Source organism: Eutrigla gurnardus (genome assembly GCF_963514095.1).
Source record: "Eutrigla gurnardus genome assembly, chromosome: 23".
Taxonomy (NCBI): domain Eukaryota; kingdom Metazoa; phylum Chordata; class Actinopteri; order Perciformes; family Triglidae; genus Eutrigla; species Eutrigla gurnardus.
The window spans coordinates 13,390,771-13,418,129 of record NC_139934.1 but is presented as its reverse complement, the minus strand read 5'-3'; the positions used below and the strand labels follow the sequence as shown (position 1 = coordinate 13,418,129).

Genomic DNA, 27,359 nt, shown 5'->3' with positions numbered 1-27,359 from the left:
AACTATTTTAATTTTGTACGACTAAATTTCCACTCGAAGGTAAAAGATTTGTATCATCAGCAAAGAAAAGTATAAAAGGATCTTAAGTCATCCAACTTCAAGCAGGGAATCTCTGTCTGTCTGTCTTTGTGTCCTATGTCTTGATATCTCCCATCTCCTTCATACTTGGCTGTATTACTGGGGACTCGAGGATGTGCAGTGTCAAAACTGTTGCAATTTTGATACCTGACATATTCATTATTAATTACTTTGAATAATCAAGTGAACAGCACCCAGTTCGGGCAGAAGCTTCAGGGCTCTATAGACAGATTTGAGCATGTCGTCCACAGCAGACCGCCCATTGACTGCAGCTCACTATTGCTGCTGGATGCTGATCATAACAACCAAACTGTTCTTCATTTCCCTGGAGTCAATGAACAAAAAACATGTCCTGAATGGTCACACTGGAAACAGACACTGCATTAGTCGCCAACAATTTAAAAGCCATTGGGCCAAGAACAGATCCTTGTGGCTCCCCATGAAGACGCTCGGTCAAATTGCTCTCTGTCAAACATAGCGAAGAGACACTAATGTCTTGAACTCCACATGAAGGTTACCAACATAACAATCAACTCCCTTTGAGCTCTATGCACCATGTGAACATATTTATTTGGAATTTGAGAAAGAACAAAAAGAGAGAGGCACATGTGCTTTCTGAAATGCATACTGACGTTTAAGCAGAATGTTATTTATAGCAGGGCCCTGAGTGTTTTATCCTTTAGTTCACTTTCACAGGTCTGATTGCATTTTGATCCACTTTGTTTGAAAAAAATACAGAGAAAAAAAAAAGAAGCTGAAATGAGATGTGCAATGCAACTGCTGGTCCTCCTTGGAAGTCTCTGCACGTCCCTTTGATACTGACACACACACACACACACACACACACACACACACACACACACACACACACACACACACACACACACACACACACACACACACACTGATAGCGGAGGGGGGGAGGGCTGCGGTGATGAGCCGCTCCAGTGAGTCCAGTACGGAGGCTTGACGTAGGGAACTGGGAGAGGCGGGGCTTGTGGTGGATCGCCGACAGAGCCGGTCTGTCCGTCTTCCATTCATCACCGGAACTGTGCAGCTCGTGCATCAGCCTGTGATACCGCCTGCCATCCCGTCTCCTCCGACCGCCGACACCAAGGACACCGCCACCGGCCATCATCCGCGGTAAGACCCGCAAGAGCAGACGGCTGGAAAGGCGGCTGCCGGTTAGATAACGGACGGCTCGGTGCTGTCCTGTAGGGTCGGGGTGAAGGAAAATTACCAGCCGACAGCATCCCTGCACGGGCTGCTTGTGTGGAGCGCGTGCGGCGTTCAGTAGGCGCTCGGTAGGCCCGCTGGGTACATTGTGACGTATCGGATTTTCATGGTATTGTTTGATTTCAAGCCCCCCGAATTGGTGTTATGTAATATTCTTTAAAAAAAATGTGTTGCAGGCTTGTGGGTGATGACAGCATAGTGGCTCTGTGGGATTATTCCTATCTTCTGTGCTCGCTTTATCACTCATGACGACACGGTGCTGAATACGGAGCTCAAACCTTGAACATGTATAGCATCATCAGGGTTTTATTTTGTTTGGGTTTTTTTCCTCCCACCTCCTCCCCTGCCAGTCGAACACATTGCTGAACACAACACACGGAATAAGGTCATATGGGCAATATTCAATTTAGTCCCATTCATCCATTCTATCCGCTCAGAGCTGCTCCTGCGATACAACGGGATGACAGATGAGAACATGTATAACAAAAGGCAAACACCAAACAGCATGACTCTTATGTAACAACACTACTTTAAACCATGTTGTCGTTGCTGGTGTTTGTTTATTGTCGGCTGGGGTTGTTGTTTTTTGTTAACATGTTCTGGGAATTAGAAGAAAAATAGCAGGAGAACCTCAGTGATGATGAGGATGCAGCTATTTTGAGATGTTAACAATTTGGGGTTTAAGTGGTTTTCGTAACTGTTTCATCCGGGGCTGAAAACAGTATTCAAGTCATTTTTTAAGCAAATCTCCGTTTTCTCTGTTTCACATCATTGCAAAGTCGACATATTTGGACCACTCAGGGGAATCCTGTCTCAATTACCTGACATGTTAGTCATGTTCATGATCCTCGTTTCATTTTGTTGACATATTAGAGTCAAAGGTTTTAACCGAGGGCATCTCTTTGTTGTATCACTCCATAAATCAGAAAACCTAAAAGAGAAAATACATTTTCACCATGTTTTTAGGAATAAAATGTTGTATAAATCAGTTTATGAATGATATAAGAACAACCCCGTCTGTAAAAACTGGAAAGTTTGGTGGATGTAAGTGATACTGAAGTGGAGAGTCTGAGAAAAAACATTTAAAGATACTGATTGTAAAATGACTTTATTACATTTTGAACACTACAGGGGAATCGAGCAAAACGAAGTTACTAATAGATATCACCATGAAATTCTCCAGGCGATTATTTACATGATTACAATTATTACAAGTTTTCTGAAAATGTATGTAAAAATATGCAAATGAGCCATCATCTAATGGTTACTTTTGGTAATTTTAGGAAATGCAAAACAGGACGTGTTGTGGAAGCAAAATCACCCAAAATCATCCAAATCACAATTTCCCTAAAGCTCAAGCTGAAACAAAAACACAGACCTGAAACCGGAGAATGTCTAGTATTTGGCTTGAAACATGACTTGAACGCTGTCAATTCACTTCCTGTTAAAGAATCGACTAATGAATTGTGTCTTGAAGATGCAACGTGTAAAATACAATGTAATAATCATTCAGTGTGGTCTAAGAGGTTATACTTCATACATTTTTAATGTTATATCCTCCTTTGCAGGGTGAGGCATGGAAGGGCTTCACTTTCTGTTGAACTGATTAATCAGCCATTCAATTCATTGTTTAAAGCTCCAGATAACAACTAACACATGGTACATGTTTTGATGGAGTAAGATTTTTATTGAGGTGGGGTTTTTATGATGGGATAGAAAACAAATTATCTTTATTTCTTAAAGTGCATTACTGATGGCAGGTAAGGATGGAGGTCTTCAGGGCTTTCCTTTATGAACCAGTCAGCCAGAGACCCCATCCCGCCTGAACATGATCCAGAACATCCCAGACTGGGATCTGTACTGATTTGATTCGATTTGGCACTTCAGCACTTGCCAAATCGAATCGGCATCTCTGTGATTTGGGGTCATATTTTTTTCTGCCTCTTTCCTGGTTGAGAATTATGGATTATTAAAGAAAGGTTGAGAGCAATGGGTGTGTTGCCATATTCCCTGATTCAAACCGCTATAGTTGATTTGGACAATCAAACACACCTTATGTCAGGTGAAGACGAGGAGTCTGCCCACCAAAACAACATTTGGCGTATGATATTTGTTTCCCCCTTTATGTACATACACAAAAAAAACAAAGAAATAAATCAGGTGTACGGACAAGGAGCACAAAAGAGCAAGGTAAACAAGGAAGGAATGAGATATGGACAGGTGCATTTTTAATAAAAAATGCGAGTGACAAAGTAGCTGGCAAATTGCATACATGAACAGTGAAAGGGGGAGTGGAAGAGTAATTTACAAACATGAATATTTGCCAAAAATAATCACAAGATTAGAAGATTACAGTCTCAAATACTTGCATCCAAGTTGTCCATAAAATAAATTATATTAACGTAAGTTTCATCCAGTGATGGATTCATATGATATTCACCAGCTTTAATTTTATTATATCATGGCAGGATAAGCCTTTTACAGTTTCATATTGTAATCTTATAACGAGTGTGTGAAAAGCAAACAAACCTGATGTCGACTAAAGTCCATCATTCAAGATAACTAAATGTATATGTTCAATATTTCTTACCCGGAGCATACACATATAACACAGCTGATTTATTTATTGCTGGTAATTGCACACATTAAAAGCAATGCATGAGTTGTCTGATGGCACGGACGCGTGCGAGTTGGGACCACAGTTATCAATCTTTCATCCCCCATCAGTTCATTCAGCCTCTGGTTGTAATTGTGAGTGTTTGATCTGGGGTTTCTATGGCTTTTATAGGTGGAAAGGACTGCAAAGGTGTCAACAAGCAGGTACTGAAATGGCTTCAAAGCCACCATTGTATGCAGTCTATTGGGTGTAAAATCAAATATTAAAACTAATGCATTCAAATTTGAACCTAATAGCTATAAATACGCATTGGTATCTGAATTTTGTCAGCATTCAAGAAAACATGTTTTTCAATTTTTGCTGTTTCTGAATGTGAGCGCACACTCGGCTCAATGCCTACATTAGCATGCTATGCTAGCATAAGTAGTGCTGATGATAATGATTGATGTTTAGCATGCAACATTTAGTGTGTTAGCATGCTCACATTTGCGCTTGAACATAGTCACTTTTAACACGTCAACATGCTAATGTACAGACTACGTAACATTGTTAACATGCTCAAAGTTTTACAAAATCGCATTAACGTGTACATTTTGTGAACATGTAGACACAAAGCATGGTGGCGTACTAAAGTTAGCATATGTACTCGCTAACTCATTTCCATTCAAAGTGATTGGGCTCACAAACGTTCTTGTAAGAGGAGATTCTAGACTCTCCTATATGTAGATATAGAAGACGTGAAACAAACACCTATCACATTACTTCTCCCGTTACACTATCACTCATCACAAAGTGCTGTTGATTGGCTGATGGCTCTTTGGTATGGAGCCATGAAGCCAGGGGGGCAGGGGGGCAGATGCCAATTGCAGTAATGGAAAACAGTAACTTCTGGGGGTATCAGACTCCCGACGAGGCTGGAGTCCACTGCATCCACGGCTTCTTTTATTGACACAAAAAAACACACAACAATCGGGTTATTTTGGCTACATTTTGTACACATTTCTCAGTCACAGTTGCAATGTATTCTGGGAAAATTCTTCCCTCACTCGATTTGACTATGCATGTGGAAATACGCCATTTGGCGGACCATCTGGACTCTAGATAACCACTAGCCCTTCATCCCGAACAGAAATGGGACACACCACACTACATGAGACTGCACAAAATGGAGGGGTAGGACCAGGTTTAGCTTCATTCTTAGTGGTCACAAAATATGTCAACTTGACATGAACATGACACGATGTGATTAATGCACTGGTATTATTAGAAGCCTTTTGTTGCATGAATGCTTGGTTTTAGTTTTTTATTAAGGCTGTGGCACAATGTTGGGAGCCAGGGTGTCTGTAGGTGCAAATCACGCACACATTCGAGAGACTAAAAGCTGCGTTCATCGATTATTTGGCCACTTGGGGGCAGCAAACAAGCTGAAACTGCATCTGGTAAAAAAAATATACCCATTTCTCTTTTATTCGAGTTTCCGAATGAAGCGTTGAATCTGTTTCATGATACTTTATGGTATTATCTAAAATAATCCTCAATTAAACTAAAGAAATTAGGTTTAGTTAGTTTGATAATGAGTCTTTCTTAAATTAAATCAACTTTCTTTAATGAATATAACTTTGCATGCAGCAAGCGGGAGAGATAACAGGTTTTTAGTGGAGTGAAAACGTTTTTAAAACATTTAAGGCTAGTTTTTAAAAGGCTGAACACCAACAAATATGGATTGAAGCAGAATATTTTGTTATAAACATGAATTGTGGCAATGAATACATTATGATACTATGCACAAATACCCACTTTAAACACTACGAATCGACATGCTACGCAACAGACCCAGAGCAACATTAGTAATTCATCATGTTACTGTGGAATTTAAAGCTAAATCTCATGAAAGCTAAATTAGCCCCCTGAGTTAGCTCTGGTTGATAACGGCAGCAGTTAGCTAGCTGCCTCATCATCTGTGCATGCTCACGAGTGAAGTTGCTGCTAACAGTTAGTTTGATTTAAAAAATCGCCCAGGTTGAAAAACATTTAGGTCCAATATTTGCTCCCCCTTTTTTCCCTCGCAAGCTGCTTTGAATCCGCAAAACCAAAATCGGAGAGGCTAAAACGCTCCGTAGAGCCGACAGGAACTGCAGAGTGGAGGTTAATTCACCGTGGCTCTGTGACTACTCCTTTCACATTGCACACAGTCATCTGATCCATTGTTCATATAACACTATTGATTAGTGCAGCTTTAAAAAGTGACAGGACGGGTGTATTGTTTCTCAAATTGGCAGCCATCCCTCCAGCATCTTCATCATCATCATCATCATCATCATCATCATCATCATCATCATCATCATCGGTACTCTTACTATTCACTGTTATCAGGAAATTACACGAATGCAAACTTTGCTGTTGTCATGCAAGCTCTCTGTCCAGCTGCTGGAGGGAGAGAGAGAGAGAGAGAGAGAGAGAGAGAGAGAGAGAGAGAGAGAGAGAGAGAGAGAGAGAGAGAGAGGGGATGTGATCTGATGCCTTTTGACAGTTTGGTATTTGGAATTGAAAGCGTGGAGGCATTATTGTATTAATCATGGAAGAGAGAAAAAAAAATAGCAAAGCACAACTTGGACATCCTATTCTTTGCACTTTTGTCAACACATTTACACACACACACACACACACACACACACACACACACACACACACACAGTCCAGCTTCTGTCTTCCTGTCCTCTGCAAACAGAGGCAGGGCGTCCAGCAGCGGACGTCCACACCGCCGCGTTTCCGTACATTCCACACGGGGCTCCGCGTGTTACTTAGTGTGTTGTCATTGCAAGCCCTAAAGTCTGCTGTTTCAAGCTCGCTGATTTTCTGCGGTGTTATCATGACAAGCTTCCATGTTCCTGGCGTCGCATGTGGTCATGTGACCTCCTACCAGGCTCTCGTGTGTGCTCAGGTTTTCTGTTACCTATGCCTCGATGCATGTCACATGATCGCGGCTTTGCTGTGATGTTTTGATGCAAATGGTCTGCAGTTACACTTTGGATATTTTTATTTCTGGATATTATAAATCCAGCGATTATAAATGGATGAAGCATGTCCTTCAACCTACCTTCATCTCATTTTAAATCTATGAATTCAGTGTTTTATTTATTTTGAGAAAGAAGTCGTTTTAACGGAAAACCTGACTTGAATATCTCTATCCATTTTATTTTATTTTAATTCCAAATTGTTTTAATTTTGTTCGAACTTGTTTTTTATATTTGTATATTTTTTATATTTTTAATATATGAATTGATTTTATACTTCTTCACTAATATCTGATGAATGTACAACTTTTCACTTAATTTATTTTTGCAACTAGATGCCACAACCCAATCCCTTTTTATTTTTTATTTAATTAAATTTTTTGTTTTTTCTTCTCCACTAATTTCTGATGAATGTATTTTACTCTCACTTGTTTCACATTTCCATTTCCATGTAGGAGGAATATGTTGTGTTGGTTGGTGTTCTTGGGTTTGTTTATATGCTAAATTAAAATCAATTTGAAGATTTGAATAAATATTTGAATAGCTTGAATAGTGATTTTCCGGTGATTTGTACGCTTTGGCTCTCTGAGGAAATGGTCTCTTTGGTGAAACCAGGCAGCAACCTCAGGTCCTGAAAAGTGAAGCCAAAGCTGAAGAGCCTCAATTTTGCATTCTCTCTATTGGCCATCAGGGGGCGACACCTCTGGTTGCAAAAGAAATCTGATTGCATTAGAAAATGACCCTGCTTCTCAATTGATTTATTATATCAGTAAACATTGTAAACATGACTTTATGGTCTCAATCATCTCTAGTTTCAAGTCTTCTTCATTACAGCATGATGTTCATTTAGTAAATTATGTTCCAGGATAAGCTTTAAGGCGGGGCTACCTAGGGATTGACAGCTCACTTCCAACTTTCCAATGCAGTTACCTACTGAGATAACTTTAACATAGCTGTAAAGTTGACCTTTAATTATGAAGCTAACTTTCTTAACAGCTTCCAGAATCCAGATGGATCCAGATGGTAAGGTTGCTGCTCGGGGTGCTGTTCTGTCTCTTGTGTTCATCAGATCCACCCGTCGCTCCTCCACAGTTCAAATATGGTCACTTCCTTCACTGGTTGCATTATGGCCAAAAATGCCAAACTCACAGCTTCAGAACCGTAGTCCCCAAACCAACGGGTGTCACGATGATACGTTCACTTCTACAGTCTGTGGGTGAAACAACAACGTGGGCAATAATAATTCTGTTTTATGTGTGCAGAAATTCAGCAGCTCACAAACATTTATGCAACCTGTGACACAAAAGTGCAAAGAATAAATCTGCCTTTGACTGTGCATGTGACTTTTCAGCCAGTGTGACATTGCGTTACACACACACACAAACAAACACACACACACGCACTGTGTGTCGCACTACAGGGACCTTGGAGATTAATGACTGTATAGGTGCTGCAGTGCAGAGGGGAGGCCGGGGGGAGAGGACAAGAGAGGGAGGGGTAGATTTAGGAGAGGAGGAGGAGAGAAGCAGGAGGAAGGGGGGGATGGTAGGGAGGCTGAGAGGAAGGAGGAGGATGGGGGTGGTTCAGAGGAGAGATGGAGGTATGAATGAGGATAGGAAGACGTTAGGAGTGGAAGACTGAAATAGAAGGAGGCAAAGAAGAGGTGAAAGGCCGAGAGGAGGCTCGGAGTGTAGAAGGAGACCAGGAGGAGGTGGAGAAGAATGTTGTCTGCCTGAGCAGTTTTATTGTTTGCAGATAGGCCTGACTCGTGATTAACTACTGCAAAGTCAAATAGGGCTCTGTGTATATGTGTGTGTGTGTGTGTGTGTGTGTGCGCGTGTGCATACAGTGATGCATTGCCTTGCTAGCTCCCTCGGAAACGCAAAAACACAAAAAAGCCTTCGTTTCTGTCGTCTCCACATCTCTCCCCTTCCACTGCTTCATCATATTTATTACACCCGCAGCTGTCCGTGGGTGTAATGACACACACGTAATCCCCACCCATCCCCCCACAGCCTCCTCCCCATGACCCTCATTTTACTGCAGGAGCAGTTCAGGGCCACCAGCATTCACTGCGTTGACGTGCATTCACGTTACATCACAATCCAGGATTTCTGGAACCCCGGCGTCTAATATATGCTTTTTATAGTCCAGATGAAAAAAAAGCCCTTTAAACCCTATCACAACAAATATCAAAATCCAATTTTCTTCTTCTCTTCGTAAGTGTGGTTACGTAAAGATTTCAACCAATAAGATAAGGGGATCCATCCATCAATCAACCTGCTCCTAATAACCACAGACCCCTGTAGCTCCTTTACAGTTCAATCAAATGCAAAGCATTTGATTTAAATCCCTCTTGTAATTGAACGGCGCTCAAATATATTGCTTCAGTGGGGAATAATCACAGTACAGAAGATCAAGACGGCCTAACTTCCGCTTCACTGGGACTTCAAGTTATTTTTAGAGGGTATTTTTAACGAGCACTTGTGCATGATGATGACCCAGGACAAATAACAGCAGGACGGAAATGGATCAATCCCTGCTCGCTGCAGTGCATCGCCATACCCCAAACCATGCAGCCCAAAGTCTGACACTGACACTGAAACTCAAATGCAACGATGGTGATATTTTCATTGTCAACAAATCCCACGTGCTCAGCCGAACTGTCATTGAATGTGCCAAATATGCTGAATGTACTGTAAATTATTAAAAACACAATAATGGGCAGCCTGGTCTTTTTAAAAGTCACCTCCCCAGACAACACAATTGTCAATTATGATTTCAGAGGAGCGATAGACTTGCGTCCTGTCCAGGGTGTACCCTGCCTTCGCCCAATGACAGCTGGGATCGGCTCCAGCCCCCCCGTGACCCTGAATACAGGATAAGCGGTAGAAAATGGATGGATGGATTTCAGAGGAAACATTTCCTCCTGTATTTAACTGATTTTGATCCAGCCTGGTCTCCCAAAAATGACGTTCCTACACAACGAAACTGCATTTGGAATTACGCTTGCTCTTGATGTATCACAAATCGGTTTCTAAGGGACTCACACGATACAAACCGGACCCAGGCACGATTGAGCCTCAAGTCCGGATTGTTTGGCCAACGCTCCGTTAACTACTTAAGAACGGTACGCTTGGAAGAGGTGGATTACACATAACAAGCAATTTAAAATGTGTTAATAAGTTAGACAATCTGTTTCATCTGTGGACCATAAATGACGATTAACGAAGCTTCCACTTCACAAGTTTGTTTCCGCCTTATTAAACACTGGATGCAAAATAAAAAAAGCTACTTATTCAGTAAATATGCCAAAAATATGTATTTCTTATATGTATGTCTACTTTCTACAAGCTCTTTTACTTACTTTCCGTTTCTAAGCCAATGACACATTTCTCTACTGGCTGAGCTGGGCCAACAATCCACCCACATGACAGGACAAAAATAATATCCTACATAATATAACGTTATAGCTTTTTTGTAATAGATTGGTATGGAAAAAAAGTATTTCTAGAATTCTGTTGTATTGTAAATTAAATCATAAACTATTTCAACAATAAAATGTCACATAGTAATATAACTATTACTGACTGACTGCGTGTGACCCACAGGTGAACACAAATCTGACCACCGCAGCACATTCTGTGAAAATCTGCTCAAATCAGAGAATTGCACTTGTGTGCTCCAATGTTCAAGTCTTGATGGATGTATTTAGGTGCGGATGGGACAATAACTCAAATTTAAAAAGGGAAAATAAAAGGGAGCCCAAGACGTGTTATGCCAAGCAGATCTGGCATAACAAGAAATAAACCAATTCCATTTCAGATGTACTTTCAGAGCTCTCAGGTGTTAATTTGCGACAGCTGACACCACTGCAAAAAATGAAAGACTGTCACAGTGATTATAAATAATCACATCAGTGCTCAGAGGGGAAAAGCTATTTGGAAATGACGATTTAAAGTACGCCTACGCCATTAATTACTCTGTTCATTCGTTAAAGCCATTACAGTCCCAGCCAATCAGATTTGTTGCTCCCAGCCGGAGCCTCTCTGGCTGCCAGTCGGCTGGAATCACCTTTTCAGCTATTATCCAGCCACTGGGATTAACTGTAACAGAACAGGAGCAAATATAAAACACTCTCAGATTTTTCATTTATTTTTTGTGTTTCCCTTCCAATATTTGAAGGGCCAGTGTCTAGCATTTAGGGGGGTCTATGGCATAAATTTAATTTAATATTAATAACTATGTTTTCCTTTGTGTGTATCAATAGAATTTGGTAGAAAATGAGAATTGCTATGTTATTATGTTAGCGTTAGAGTGTAAATCTACATAAAAATTGGGTCCTCTTCACAGAGCTTGTCGCCATGTTCCTACAGTAGCCCAGAATGGCCACTGTAATTCTCCTACACGCTTGCCACAAGGGAGAAGTTTCAGTTGTGTGCAATCTGCCACCTCACCACTAGATGACACCAAATCCTACACACTATCCCATTAAGGCAGCTGAATAAACAACTGACAAAATACATTTGCATTTACAATCACATTTCTTCTACATTGCACTCATTTTAAACGTAAGGTACCTGCTGCTTTCTCGGTAGTACCAGCTGAGATACTAGAAAGTGGAGTTAAAACACTACGGACCACTGATTGGTCAGAGATAATTGTAACTTGCGTGATATAAAAAATTCTGTACAAACCTGCCATTTTTAAAAGAAACGTCAATGGCAGCCGTCATTTTTGATTCATGTAACCAAAACTTTAGCACAACGCTTCATTTGAAATATGCTGTATACATACACATCAAATGTAAGAACATTTGATTTCAGGGGCACTGGGGTCAATGAAAACCAAGGCAATGTCCATACATGGTGTTTAGGGGCCTTAACCCTGTGACACGCCAATCTACCGAGCATCAGTGAGATTGGTGACAAGGGGTGCCTGCGCAGAGCCCAAAGGTTATAAAATGACAAAACCCAACCACCCACAGCCTGTTCACCCTGCTCCTGTCCAGCAAGAGATACACAAGTATCAGCTTCGTTCCTCTCCTACATTCTTTCTCCACCCGTTATCTTATAATATAGTTTTGTTTTTTGTCTGTATTTTTCTTACCAAATTGGACTGCAGATAAAATTTTGTTGTGCAAATTATACAATGATGATAAATTGAGCCTCAAACCTTATAAAGGAAGCACAGAAAATGGAAAGAAATCACCAACAATATCATTGGGAGCTTGACTGCTGTGGTTGCTAAAAAGTAGTACAATATCTTATCAAAAGCTCATCAGGGGATTTGGAGCTCACAAGAATGCTACTACAGCAACTGGTAAGCCTAAACTTCCCCATTCTGAATCATGCAGAATGCTTCAGATAACACATTATTCATGACCGATGCTACGTTTAACAGGTGGAGGTCTTAAACCATTAAGCACATTTGCTGAAGCGGTTCAGTGAATGCTTGGAGAAAGCAATGCTTCAAACAGTGGGGTAATGCTTCCTCTGGTGCTGGTTAACGGACTCTAGAGTTCTTAACCAAGGTAAGGGCAACATGAATACATTGCTTTTTTTCTCCTTTTTTAAATTTGGCATTTAACTACACAAATGATAAAGTCCATATCTTTCCTATCTTTATTTCTAGGAAAACCTCACCTCCTCCAGATCTCCTGCTTCCCTGGGAGGTCCGATACCAGCCAAAGGTACAGAAGACTGGACGTGGGTGACGTGGATGACATTGCATTGCAAGAACTGTGTATGAACATTAGGACTTTGTACAAAAAAAGAGCAATGTTATGCTCTAGAAATTAAAAATGGTCAACATTAAATTGTCTTTGATTCTTTTATTTCCAGTTATTTTTTTGAAAACGATCATCATTACCGTCGTTATCACCATCTGGGTTATGTGGGCAGTGTATAATACATGTTATTATACATTGCCCAGGCAGGGATTACCTCGTTGCCCTCTTCACGGAAAACATAGAACATGCGCCCGTCTCCGCAACACTGGTATGCAGTGTTGTAGTGTCCTACAAACTACCACTCACTACATGCTAATTTCTCCTCGACTCATTCATCAGCCCACAGTTTACAAGCTTAAGTGGAATGTTGTAAGAGGCCATGCAAGTGTAGATATTCCCCATTACCAAGGTGATGCCACCATGGGGTCCCTCATACACAACTGCATTAAGACCTGGTCACACCAGATTTTAAAACTGCAAAATTCTGCAGCGAAATCGGTTAATTCCAATGGGATAGCTACAATCTGTGAATTCCCTCCGATGAAGTGTGCAAAACATTTACGTGGGTTCAACTCTGGTGAACTTTGACCTGTGTATTTGCACCAATGACCAATAGCAAGCTGATAGAAACAAGCTCAGAGGGTTAATGTGACTCAGGCAGCTTTCACCAAGGATCCAAGAACTGTGGTTGAATTCAGATCATCTACCACATTTGATGTTCTGCATTTCAACTGCTTGTGTGTCGAAGCCCCGAAGTCGTTTGCGGTTTTCTGAAGCTTTCTTCTTCGCGTCTGAAGTTGTATTACGTACGTTTGCCTTCTGTAACTCCAACCAGCAAAGGGAAACATTTTGTATCATTTCAGCTTTTTCAGAGTTCAAAATTCTACAAGCCAACAGATGACTACAACATGCGGAGCTGAAAATATTGTGGCACACTCACTTCTTCCTCCTTACTGCAGTCATCTAATGCTGGGACCAGATCACGCAACATCTTTCCCTATGGTCACGACCATAGAGACACACCGATGATACCTTGCAGTCTTTCCCAGCCTGCATGGCGTGCAAAGGTGATCCTTCAAGACCAACTGACCGACTTCTGGGATCTGGAACTTTAACTACCATGACGACATGGAACGCGTTGTTAACATTGCCAAACTGGTCAATAGAAGGGGAAATATTTGGACACGATCGGCATCCTGAATGAGGAATTTAATTTTGTAGTCCGATCCAATTGGACGACTACTAATCAACTCCACTCCAACTGCAGGGTTGCTGCAGGAGGATAGCAATCAGCTATCAGCTTGAGAGTCAAGACCTGCTAAAGGGATATCAAGTTATGACCAAGACCAGGGTGTATCAAGATGGAGACAAGGCCAAGACTATAGGGATTGAGACTGAGTCAAGACCATGACCCGACCACAATGCCGTGTTGTCTCTTGGATGCTCTTTTGGAGAGGAACTCTGTGGTTTAGGAAGCCAAATTACGTCAAATTAGAACCGTCAACTCAAGTTGAGTTATCAGTTGAATTTGAAGCAGGAACAATTGCACAGGAAATGTAGTTGTGGTCTTGACTGGTCTCGAAATAAAATCCTCTTTGTGAGGATGTGAAAATGCAGTCGAAGACAAGAAAAAGTGAATTAAAATCTAAATATATCTCTTAGTCAAACAAAATATGTTAACGTTTTATAATAATAATATATTTTTTTGTTTTGTTTAAGCCCCAGTAGTTTCATTAATACAATCTCTGGTTTCCTGTACAAGTACGAAGAGTCACTGATGAGAGCAGTGGAAGTTATTATAGACTTGTTTTCAGCACCAGGGACTCTCCACACTGTGACCTATTAAACAGCCTGCTGCAGAATGAGACCCAGTATCGGTTGGCATGCCTCTCCCAACATGGAAGGTATTGATTTTTAGATGGCACATTAAGGTCATTTTCATTGGGCTATATTAAATTATATTTACTGCAGAAAATGGCATTTATTTCTAATCCCTAGTTGAGGCATTCACAAGTAATGCAGTGAATATCTGAATGCATGGATCTTGTAGTGTATAGATACATCATTTAACACTATTTTAGACTTATTTCTAATTGGTGCCCTAAAAATAATCCACATCTTGTAATACAGGTATAACCAAACCCTCTTTATTACAATTTGTTTAATCAATCATTTGATGTAGACCAAAACTTTGGTGAAACAGCTAATTAAGCAATTCTTTTAGAGTCTTTGGAGTTTCATGCTATTTTATTATATATATATTATTAAATAGCCTGCCCATTTATAGAAATCTATTTACAATGGGGGTCACCTTTCTCTTTCAATACCAATAAATCCAAAGGTTGCCACTAACCGTGACCTCCATCTTTATAATGTCCCACTATGGACTCATCCATTTTGCCATAATGGATGGTCGCTAAGATTCAGATGTCTCTGTACATCATTCCACAAGGTCATTTTAGAAGGCAGACCTTGAGTCATACTTTTCTTTTTAACAGTCACATACTTGCATAACAGCTTGTGTGGTCCTGTAAGTCAGTTAGCTACATCCAGTTAACTTCTTATCTCAGGCCAATTTTATATTTAAAAAAAAGTAAGAATCGTGCAGATTATATTAGAGAGAGAGAGAGAGAGAGAGAGAGAGAGAGAGAGAGAGAGAGAGAGAGAGAGAGAGAGAGAGTATAATGGCATTACAGCTGTGAACATTGCAGTGTAGTGTGTGCAATTTATTTGTCAGGGAAAAAATAAATTCCTGTCTTGTTGTCAGCCAGCTGATAATTAGAGTTAGGCCCAGAAGTTAGCAACAACTCTGGCTCAGGAACACTTAAGGTAGGCTGACCTTTAAGGTGGACCAGCCCTATTCATCAAGTGACAACTGCTCCTCTAAGTCTCTTAGCTTTTTTATATTTAATATTTTTGTGTAGCAGATAAAACAGTTAATTATTAATATCTACTGCAAACTCTTCTGTTTGTATCAGCAAAACACAAATTCAAATTTGTACTCAAATTCAAATTCTGGTGCATATAGGCCTTCTGTCATGTATCTTTCTGTTCCCCCAACAATATATACAATTATTATTATATATTTATACAAAAATGTGGCTATATTTACGAATGGTGATTAATCTGATTAAAATTTTGAATAGTTTGACACCCCTAATAAATGTATATATAAACCACGATTAGGGGTGCTAGTCATTTATAATCTCTGTCGAGGACATAGGACTTTTTTTTTTGTCAGAGCAGAATGTATTATAAGAGATCTAATGTCATTAAGCAAATATGCACACGTTATTCATGATGTATAGAAACTGGTAGAAATGTTGCATAGCCATTTTCTTTCTTTCTTTCTTAGCATAGCTAACCCTACACAGAACCAACCAGTGTAGGTGATTAAGTATATATCGCACAGTTGTCTTATTGTCAACAAGCACAGCGTAATGATGGACAGATTCACCAACTAATCATTTTCTGGTGCCTGTGTGTCAATGGTTTGTTTCATGTATAGGCGGGGCAGCGTGGGAAAAATGACATGGAGCCTGCTATCGTGCAACAGAGCGGTTTGCTTATGTGTTTGCGTCCGCATGGAGCCTACTGGCATGAAGCGCTGGAGCCGAGGAACCAGCCCTGGAGACATGAATGATTTTGGTGACCCATGTTCTCATCACACCAACAGGATAATCTACCGAAGACATGGTGTGTTCCTTTGAGTTTTGTATTATTCGGCTGCTCAAGATACCTGTTATCTATTCTGTGTGGCGGTGTGGGAAGGCTAAGAGGAGAGCTGGCAGCATACTCCAAAAGAATCAAATCTGGTTCGTTGAAATGACATGCTCATGAGGAATGTGTGCCACATTGTGTAGTGGCCGGAATACCACTCGGCTTCTCTTAACATGCTGAGTTTTGCTCTCTTTGATAAACCATCAGGTGAACAATCTCTTTGGAGTTACAATATATTATTCCTATGATGCCACCTCTTGGGATTTATGGTTTTGTGGCATTGCTGAAACTCCTCCTCACTATTGGCAGAGTCTTTGTGGTCATTGTTGGCACCATTTTGCGTAACCAAAAAAGTCATCTGACGGAATGCGCTTACATCCTTTTGGATTACGAATTTCTCATTTCCATTAGGTCTTTTCACACCAGAATTCCAAAGCCCCACCCCCCACCCCCCAATCTGGCACGATCATCATCAAATGACCGGACCCCAATCTGCTGCGAAACTACTAGCTATTGCTCGCAAGTGGTGATGGCAATTCTCAACGGCCTTTTGCAAATGTGCCAAATTCCATTTTGTTTGGAGTACACTGCCAGCCCGAAGAGAGGGAGGAAGTTAGAGCATGAGAGAGTGAATAGGGAGAAGAATGAATCAATGAGTGTGTGTGTGTGAGAGAGAGAGAGAGAGCAGGAGAGGGAGAGGGAAACACAAAAACAAAACAAAACAGCATCGCTCTCATTGGCAGGACCAGCCAAGCCTGACACCTCATCTCAAAGCATCAAAGCAGGATGGAAAAATACCAGTGTCCACAGTGTGTACGTGTGACCAGACACTGTTTTCACTACAAATGCCCTTACAGCTCACATGGCCCATTGATAGATTATTGGAACATGTCTAGCATTTCTGTTTTAGCCTCTACAAACCAACAACTCCCCTAAGGGACTGACAAGGCCCCCCTGTCCAATCCCCTCTCTTAATGGCATGAAAAGACAGTGCTTAGACACACACAGCACAAGCTGACAGGTAATGAAAAAGGGCCAATAATAACCAAGTACAGCCACGATAAAGTATGCCCAGAGGTTGTGTTGTACAAATGTATCCCCATTTTCTTTTTCAGTTTCAAAGAAACACTCATCCATTTGTTGAATGTAACATGTGATAGTGCTCTTGTATTTGGGCTTCTTTTCAATAGACAGCCTGTTTATTCAGAACTACTTTGTACAGATTAAGCATTGAGCATTTCAGCATTTTCCAGTATCCCTGTGAAGTCTCACAGTAGAAACAAAATAGGTGTAGAATGGACATCCACACACTTGTAGGCTATTATACCGCTGGAAAGCACATTGCTATTGTTAGATGAGTGACAACTTTTTTTTGGCTCATTTTCTGTAAAAAGTGCAAATTAAAACAGTGGAATTGGCAAGCTAGCTTACTTACTAGTGGACAGCTGGCTAATTAGCCAGCTTGGTATTTTATTAATTCTTTAATTCTACACTGGTTACAGAAAATTAGTTGAGAAGCGGGCTGGTGTACAGCGACAGTGTTAGGTCTACCAGCCCCTCGCCTTACTCCCCACCACCTCGGAGAAGGACAAGCTAGCTAGCCAACTAGTTAACTGGCTAACTAGCCAAATGTCTCTGCAGAGGTGCATTCACTCTCTTCCTGTTGAGCTGCTACAACACTTTCTGACCGAAATGAAGTGTGTAGTCTCAATAACAACTAACAAAAATTAGCATTTTCTTTTGTAGCTATTAGTTAAACACTGAAAACAGTAAGATGTCCGTTCTACTCCTATTCAATTTCTATGGTTACATTCTGATCTACACCAGCAACACCGATCTCACCCCTAACTCGTCAAATACCGACATTTGGTCAGTGGCCCTACGCTTCACACTGATCTACATACCCCTCTACCGTCAGTTGGTACCGTAACATTTAGGCAGCGAAACAACTTGATTAAGATGAGGAAAAGATTGTGGTTTGAGTTAAAATAAGCATTTTGTTAGATAGTTAAGTAGTCTACATTTCCGATGTAGGACGTAGTAACATTACATAACATTGTTACGTAGAAAGTAGAATATGTTACATGTTATTTAACATAAAATAAGTCAAAGTAGACTTTTGGTTTCACGCCAGACATGAACATCTGTCTCCCAGGCAAAAGTTCTGTGAAAGTACTGTGCACCAAAACTACTTTGTTAACACATCATACTCTAGTTTGACTTGTAGGGTCACTGACCATACTGCTGTATTTGACAAGCTGGGAGTGAAAACAGCCCAACAACAGACACATTTCTTCTCGCAAGTTTTCAATTTCAAGATGTAACTATCTACACCTGCTAAATAATGGCATGCACTTCTGTATCAGGTGTAGACTACTGTATTGAATATGTGTATGAGGCAGATGACATAAAAACATGTTGGAAACAGGTCCGGTGTGATGCTGTGGAACTGCCTGTTCTGCTGTGGAGTGTTATCAGCATTTCAGCAGCACTTTAAAGGTGCTACTGTAGCATTTAGCAGACATGGCTTATGTACCAGCATAACCTGTAGACATGTATTCACAAATAGAATAAAAGAGCCTTGTTTTCAAATGTTAAGCATGCTAGACCTGGAAATAAATTACATTTTCAAAACATTTCATAATTTTGTCATTTTTTTGAACAAATTGGTACCATATATATGTAAGTAGGATTTTACTTTTGAAGGCTTTCTCACAACCTTTCCTTAAGTTCATCTGGATTGTTTCTCTACATGATGATTTCTTCAACTTGGTCATGCAAATGTATGCTGAGTAATGATCACTTTTGGTCCTACCTGGATTCTGGTCATTTCTCTTTTTGGTGATGTGGTGCTGTACTTGATACTATCCTAGTCCGGCCTTCTACTCCATTGTCATCTATCAACGGAACACTCTAAACCCAACTCCTACCTTCTGTACTCTGGGACAATGGCTCATCCTTGGAAGGCACTATATTTGTGTACCATTAAGTGGTTCTAAGGAAACTCTCCATGATAGCCACTTAGCCCCGGCCCTTCTCTTTCCTGGGGTCTTTTGGGTGCTGTTCTTCAGTTGGGATCATTCTCTTCTTTCTTTGTTAGGAGCTTCCAGGACTTGGTCTATAAAGTTGTTCTACTTGACTACAGATGGGTATGTCTGGCTTGGATCTAGTTCTTTCTGTTGAGGTGGCGCCTCACTACAGTCCTTGTCTTTCACTAGCTCTTCCTTGCTTCAGTGCCCCATTGTGACTGTGAATGTCTTAAGTATAAAGCTGCCCTGTGTGTCTGTGTGGCCATCTGTTAGTTCAAGCCATTCAGTCCCAGTAATCCTCTCTCTCTTTGGAACCATGTGTCCACAATTGGGCAAATGTGGTCTATGCGGAACAGGAGGCTCCTAGTATTCCTATTCTTGAACCTGCATTCTACTCAAATGCAGGAAAGCAGCGGGGATAGTGTACTGCCTCAGTATATGCCACACTTGATGGTCCTTATGAGTAGTAAGTGGTTCTAAGCTTGGTTTCACAGAAAAACGTGAAATTACCACAACTTGTTAACAGCGCATTACATGGTGGTGGACACGTATTCAAATGATGTGATGGCACCACAGAAACCATGCTAATGGAAAGTCAGGATCCTCTGTCATGGTGGACCCGTGAATTAAACACATCCATGTGACAGACAAAAGCAGGTTCCAAAAACTCACAGGAAACAAGAGGTTGAAGCAATGCAAAGACAAACTGCAGACCAAAGGAAATCGAACGAGGAACAAACACACACCGACAAACACAGCAGGAACATAGACACTGGACTAAAGCAGACGACCTGACACTGACACAGGGAACCAGGAACGAACTAGACAACAAGACACAGGTGGTGAGACATGAGGGCAGGCTGAAAACTAAATGGTGAAAACAAAGAGAGCAGAGCAAGTCTCTTGCCGTTTCTTGAACAGAAGTGATGCACAGAAAAAAGGAGGGAAAACCACAAAGACAGGAAGTCAAACAAACAGGACACGGAGGCATTGGACTTCAAAATAAAATACAAATATTAAATGCAAGACCATAACAGACTTTCTAACAACGTACAAGCAAGTGTTGTTAAGTTATTGTGAAGTTACATTTGTGACCCTTTTGTGATGTTTTGCCTAAACGTAAGTATTTTTTGGCTAAACCTAGCTTTGCTGTCAGAACCCAACGTTAAATTGTTTCCGTGATGGTGGCATTTAGTTTGTGTCTGGTGTCCTGTATCTCTAAAATATTCGATGAGGTTGTGACTATGGTCGTGTTCTGGCTCTGGAATTGGGATTCAGAAGAGATCATGTCTTAAGCCGCTTTCTCATATGAACTTTGAACATTTGGCCTCATGCAGGAAGGCTATAGGAACAAATTTCTTTTAATTTTTGTTTGTATCCACAATTTCTCCTTATTTTGTTAGTACCCACTGCTTTCTGGGATTCACCAATGTTTTCTTATTTTTGCCCTTCTCTTAGGTAAGAGAAAACATTACCAGTGGTCGAGAGCACTTTTACCAACATAAGAAAAAAACAACTGGTTTTCACAGTCCACAAATTGTTTGTCCAACGCAAGGAAACGTAAGTAAAATTGAGGAACATAAAAAAAAATGCATGAACATCATATAATCAAATTGAGATTATTATATGTTTTCAGAATAATCATAATGGATTGCTAAAGAAATACTATTGGTCCACTGATCCCAATTAAGATTATAAAACGCTTAGTTGATGTTGCAGTCATTCAGCTTCTGATGGATCCAATTTCATTCAAGTGGGATTTGTCACTACGCACACCAGGGTGAAAGCATATTTGGATGGTTAAGAACGTTTGGTGCATCTGGGGTTGACTTAATTTATTCTTGTTTTTGATGTAAGAGAATGTTGCTGCATGACACCCTATGTGTGGAGAATCATGTTCAAACGTTGTCTGGACTTTCCCTTTCACACATGTAGCAAAAAAACAGGAGATTGTCCATGTTCTCACTTTTGGGTAGTCCCTTGCTGTTTCTTGAATATGTCTGGCAAGCTTGGTGTCGGCCCCACGATAAAAATATACATGCACCTCTGTAAAGTCTAGATAAGTTCAGGGTAGCAGTAGTGAAAGGGGCTGTATTGACCCACTAAAGTGCAGTCATTCAAGAGTGGATGTGTGTAGCATTGAATTGAAAGGCAGTATTCCAGACTGATTTTTTTTATAACAGTTTTCAGTTTTCCTTCATGTATTGACATATACTGTATATCCATTGAGCTTAGATCAGTAGTGGATAGTTGGATGTTAGTGTTTCCTCGCCATTGTCTTTTGTTTGAGCCTGGCTAGCAGCAGTTGAAATCCTATATCTCAGACGCCTCAGTTATGGACATTCAATTGTGTCTGTCTGTGAGCTAGCTTACTGAATTCTGTGTTGGACCTCCATTACAATTTGCAGTCTCCTGCTCATTATAATTGTATTGGCATCTATCATAGCTAGGGCTGGGTATCATTTGGAATTGTTTGTCATCAGTGCAAATGCAAAACCTCAGTGTTACAGACACATTACTGTTTCTATTTCGGTGCATGTGTGGCACAGGGGGTAAAGTTCAAAGGTCTTGTGGTTCAATTTGTGGTAACTATAACTCCAACTTGGTGTCGAGTTCCAATGAAAACAATTTGCTATCATCGATGTCCACGGCCAGCAAAATTACATTCCCACACAACTAAACTGAATTGTGAATTACGTTTTGAGGGAAAAGTATTATCTCATGGACTATGTTTTCTCTTAACATATCACAAATACGTTTCAAACTAGTCCGCCCGGCGAAGGGAGGAGGTCGGGGCGGGGAATGGGCTGTCACCAGGATACTGTGTTTGTGTCCTCTATGAGTCAAGTATTTTTTTGCCTGAACATAACTAGAACTTTTGTTGCATTTTGTTTAGTTTAGTGGTCATTTTCAAACTTGTTTTTTTTTTTTTACTAAAGCTAAACATGTAGTTTGGTTGCGTTGTTTTTGTATTTCAAACTGTTTAAAGCTGTTACCTTTCGGTCTGGAATAAAATATGTTACCTCGGAAACGCAATTGAGAGTGCAGTTTAGTTGTATGGGAACAGAATTTTGTAGGGGACAGGGATTGCCATAGCAACTCCTTCTACTCGGTCGGGGGACCTGCACGCTGGGTGTCAGGAGGGGGATTAATATGAATCTCCCACGCGTCACCCTTTCCCAGTGAAATGCAGAATTGGCAGGTGAAAAGAAATACTATCCTATCTCAACACAAACAGATGCTAAATGCCCACAAGGAAAACGCAATCACATTAACCATATCATTTTTTTAGGTCAAAATATCTGATCAGTGAGGGCAGCACTTGACAGCTTAATCAATTAAATATTCTTAAACAATTGTGATATCATACCCAGCCCTATCTTTATGATATTGTATGTTAACATATTTTGTTGTATCTTATCATATTGTATCGCTTCTTTGTATGGATTCTTGTGTTTTGTTGCACGTTTCCTTTTTGCACAAGCTTGTTTTATTTGATTTGATCACACTGTACAGCATCATGTGTTAATGCATTGTATCTTAACTTAATTAAATGCAAAAACCTTCATAAGAGCAAGCATCTTGTTTTTGTTTTCCTTAGTGCAGAGGCCAAACTTCTGGCACTTGTACAATACTATTTAATGTGGTTAGCAGCCACAACACTTTGCTTCCAGAACATTTGGGGAACTTTCTGAGCACTTTTCATAGATAAAATGCACCCTAATGTATCTGGATGAGGTAAAAGTATTGTGTGCTTTTAGGGCATATGGGACAAAAGCGTCCGTAGCTTTCTCCATTTTATCTTTGTCTATTTAATTCTGTGAATTCTTTAGCTAACTCCTGGACAAATACCAGTGTTTGCAATGTGGATTGGGTATCAGAGGGTATTAGTGTATGGATTAGGGGGCTGTCGGTATGGATTTACAGGATTTATGGGTAAAGACATAGGGATCAAGATAGGTGCCAGTCTTCTACTTCCTGTGCCTGTTGTCATTTATCTGTTTTGGTCCATCTTTTTGTCTGTTTCTGCCTCTTCAGCTTGTCCCATCTATGGTTTATTTCTCTCTGTCTTGCTATTTTTTAGTCCCTCTGTTCCATTCATCCACTTCCCCCTGCATTTGTCTCTATACTGCTCACTTCTTACCTATTCCCACAACAGTCCAAAATGGACTACATGTTGGCTTGTGAATGCACCCTTAATCTAATACAGCTACCTGGCACTTATCTCTTATCCCGGCAGTCATCTGTTTCGCTTTCCTTTTGGTCACTTCTGTGGGATTGATCCAAAATCTTGCCATCAATAGTTATGTTTTTGGTAATGTTTTGTCACCTTTTTTCTTCCTGTCCTGCTAGTTGTTTTTTTCCCTGTACCAGTATCATCCCTTTAACTCCTATTTATTCATCAGTACAATGTAGTGATGTGTGTATGTTGATATGTTATATTTGAGCGCTTATTTTGTTTCTTGACACAGCTATTATCCAAGCAGAGATATTTGAAGGAGCTTGTATGAATCAAAAGATGTCCATTCTGTGTTTCTGCACCAGCCAGAATTTGTCCACCTGTCAGGAACTCCTAAATCCTGGTTTAAGACAAATAAATGCCATCTACAATAACCTCTCCTTCACTTTATATCTCATCAGTTATTTCAAGATGAAGATTGATACCAGCCTGACTATGCTCCAGCTCCCAGAGGCCCTGTCCCAGGCGGGCCTTCAGTTCTCCGTGGCTACTGAGGAGGACTTCGATGAGATCATGGCTATGAGCCAGGGCATCTATGGGGGCCTAGACTACCTTCCCACTAGATACACCAATTGGCTGCAGGAGACCAACCGCACAGTCATATTGGCTCGCAAACAGGGAAAAGTGGTACGTTAAATACAGCGCATGCATAATCACGGCAGATACAGTCGTATCTCCATCCACTTAGCCAGGATAGTACTTATGATGTACATTTTATCATCCTCACCCAACATCGAGGATCCAATGAACATTTTGAGTCAACTGTATGCAACCTCTGCACAACTGGTGACAAAACCAGTCATAATGGTTTAACAAGCAGCCATATAATTGCTGGTGCCAGCCCTATATGTCACTCTGTGGCTGAGTAAGTAAGTAAGCAATAAGTAAGTGACTGATCAAAGTTGCACCATTGTTCAGTGGAGTGTACTATGTCACCAAGGGGCGTTGAAGGAGTCACTTCGACACGGACACACGGACATCACTTGCTGCAGTCTTTGTAACGTGAAATGCAAAGCATGTCTAGAACATAAAGAATACGATGGATCTAAAAGCTAAAGAGTGCACCGTTTATCAGAGCCTGAAAGTTAAATCCCCCACAACAGCTGTAGGCACAGTTAACGTTAGCAGAGCAGCTGCAGCTAATTTTACCATGCCTGCAGCAGCGTCTAAACAATCTAACTTCACCCCGAATCGACAGCAAAACTCTAAGTGAAGCATTACAAACAATCAACATCAACATCTATAGGTGATTAATTGGCTCATTGGATAAGTTGTAGGAGATACTTAGGCCGTTTACTGTGATAACTGTCTTGTTTGGCTTAGAATTTTTACTATAATTCACCAACAATTAACGGAAACTCCTCACAACATATTTATATATACTGTATTTAGTCACCACAACACTGTATGACATTTATTTGTTTCCGAAACCTTAGTATGAAACCAGTATTTGTGAATTGCAGACTATTAATGGGGAAATATCACAGTAAGACAAACTGTGCTAACACAGTGGTGCTAACAATGCTAACACAGTGGTGCTAACACAGTGGTACCACAAGAATGCAATATTCAAATAACTTTGGAATTACTGGTCACATGTCACATTATTTGGTATGGCTAGCTGTGTCCCCAACCTCTAACTACTGTTCCATGCTAACATGGGATGTATAGTATGCTGCTAGCACAACTAAGATGGATATACAGCAGAAACTGACACCCACTCCATGCTAAATTAATTTGTTCTTATTTCCAAAATCTCTTAAACAGCTACAGGAAAGATGTAAACTTGTAAAAAGGACACATAAGTGTGATTGTTTTTGTCTTCCTTCCTGTTCAACAGATTGCTCTGGAGTCAGTGTGTGTGATTGACGATGGGGAGACTATGCTGGTGGAAGGTCTACGTGTCGCCCCTCAGGAAAGAGGCAAGGGCGTGGCAGGAGTTCTGCTACGCTTTTGCTGCGAGCTGGTCAAATCCAAGTACCCTGAGGTCAAAGTAACCCGCTTGACCCGCGATGATCAGCTTGGGCCCAAAGATTTCCAGAAGTATCGCCTCATAACCAAGCAGGTACCAGCAACAAAATAAGACTTTCTGTGTTTTTGGTCTGGGCTTATGCTTATGACGTTGCAATCAGCCTTGCTTTCTGTTTAGCATTGTAGTTCTTTGTCTGCTCATACTGTGGCTTGCTTCCCTACAGGGTATTCTGCTGGTACGCTTTAGAGCTGAAGACCTCAAGTTCCGTCTTTCTGAGCTTGGCCCTGTTGGAGACATCCAATCTTCTTGGTCCACCTCCTCCAACCCTCCTCCGGTGCATCTCGACCATACAGCTGTCCAACGGCTGTATTTGACCACTGACTTGATGCAGGAGGTCCTTCCAAATGCCACCATCATCCAAGACTGGCAGCCATTCAAGCTTTTGCCCAGTAACATGGCCATCGTACTGAAGAAGGATATTGACTGGGTGGTGGATGATGTGTCCGACCCCACTGTTGCCAGTCTCTGTACCTTCCCTTTCAGGGTGCCCATTGGAGAAGACTGGTAAGTGCTGATTCATAATGCTTGTTAAGTCAGGGATAATTACTGTCCATAAGAAAGTGTCCAGTAGTACTGCCACTACATAGTAGTATACAGAGCGGTCTGCCATAGCACCAACAGCAGTACCATAGGGTGTGTGATTTATTTGAAGAGTTATTCATTTTCAAATTAAGAATTCATTTTCACTGTTACACTTTTGTTTAACCAGGTATTACCTGAATATTGACATGTTCGGTAAAGACCTGGACCGGGTTCGACAGCAGTTCCTGAGCCACCTGCAACGCCACACTGCCACCCTGAAGGGTCATGTGATGTGCCAGATGTTCCTAGACCCACCACTCTGGAAGCCCATGGCCGAATTCTGCCAAAACACCTTGATGGTGGAGCTGGTGAAGGAGTACACCGAGCAATGCGTGGTGGAGTCAGACGTCATCTAGTTACATAAGGTGGATGGGAAAGAGGAGAAGTTGAAGGAGCCAGAATGGACTGAAGACGAGGGTCTAGACAACAAGGAATGGACACAACTCAATTACACTTAACAGAAAAACACAATCCTCTGTACGGAGGAGATAGAAACCAAGCAAACAAAAGAAGGTTCTAAAAATCAAAACTTCTAAGAGTGCAGTAAGTTATATTTAACAATACACAAACAAATATAGGGAGTGGACATAAAACCATGAACACATCATGTAATCAGCTACAATAGGCCATTTACAAATATATTTGTAAAAATTCTAATATTCAGTTTGTGTCAATGGTGTTGATACAATTTTACAGTCATTTTTAAGTACCATTATTAAGGCTGTAGTTTTGAGGTGTACTTAATATTTTGTGCCCCCAATGAAAATAAAGGATGGGGGCTAAATAACATAGAAATCCTTTAGAGGTTTTCACAGGTAAAATCCTTTGGACCAGATCCAAAACTGACCTGTGAAAAACAGTTCAGACTCTGTTTACCTGATTGCAACGTTAATTATTAGCATCCCACTGCAAACTATGCTTACATCAGGAAAGCACAATGTTAAAATGTCAGCAACAGCATCATGTCGTATATTTAATTTGTTACAGTCTGAAAGTGTCGAACATCGAACAAAAAGAAAACATGTTTTTAAAGTCATTGTAAGAACTGTAATGTTATTATTAAGTACGCATATCTGTACT

General features: G+C 40.7%; 1 protein-coding gene across 3 annotated transcripts; it reads left to right on the top strand.

The window, feature by feature from the left end:
- The first annotated feature begins 1,082 nt into the window (after nt 1-1,082).
- nat16 (N-acetyltransferase 16) lies at nt 1,083-27,001 on the top strand. 3 transcript variants are annotated; one of them, XM_084003177.1, is made up of 6 exons: nt 1,085-1,221; nt 16,185-16,372; nt 24,067-24,292; nt 25,506-25,730; nt 25,861-26,201; nt 26,407-27,001. In XM_084003177.1, exons 2-6 carry the CDS (start codon nt 16,332-16,334, stop codon nt 26,633-26,635), a joined length of 1,062 nt encoding a protein of 353 aa, XP_083859303.1. In that variant the 5' UTR covers nt 1,085-1,221; nt 16,185-16,331; the 3' UTR covers nt 26,636-27,001. The 3 variants fall into 3 exon arrangements, with proteins under 3 accessions (XP_083859304.1, XP_083859303.1, XP_083859305.1); XM_084003178.1 differs by lacking the exon at nt 16,185-16,372 and having other exon boundaries at nt 1,083-1,221; nt 26,407-26,999; XM_084003179.1 differs by lacking the exons at nt 1,085-1,221; nt 16,185-16,372 and adding an exon at nt 20,912-20,985 and having other exon boundaries at nt 26,407-27,000.
- Nucleotides 27,002-27,359: the final 358 nt, after the last annotated feature.

Bases quoted from the DNA above. Each gene is read 5' to 3' on its own strand.
- nat16 (XM_084003177.1), top strand. From the start codon at position 16,332: ATGTTCTCATCACACCAACAGGATAATCTACCGAAGACATG. The intron at 16,373-24,066 runs GTGTGTTCCTTT...ATATCTCATCAG, and splicing joins GATAATCTACCGAAGACATG to TTATTTCAAGATGAAGATTG. The intron at 24,293-25,505 runs GTACGTTAAATA...CCTGTTCAACAG, and splicing joins CTCGCAAACAGGGAAAAGTG to ATTGCTCTGGAGTCAGTGTG.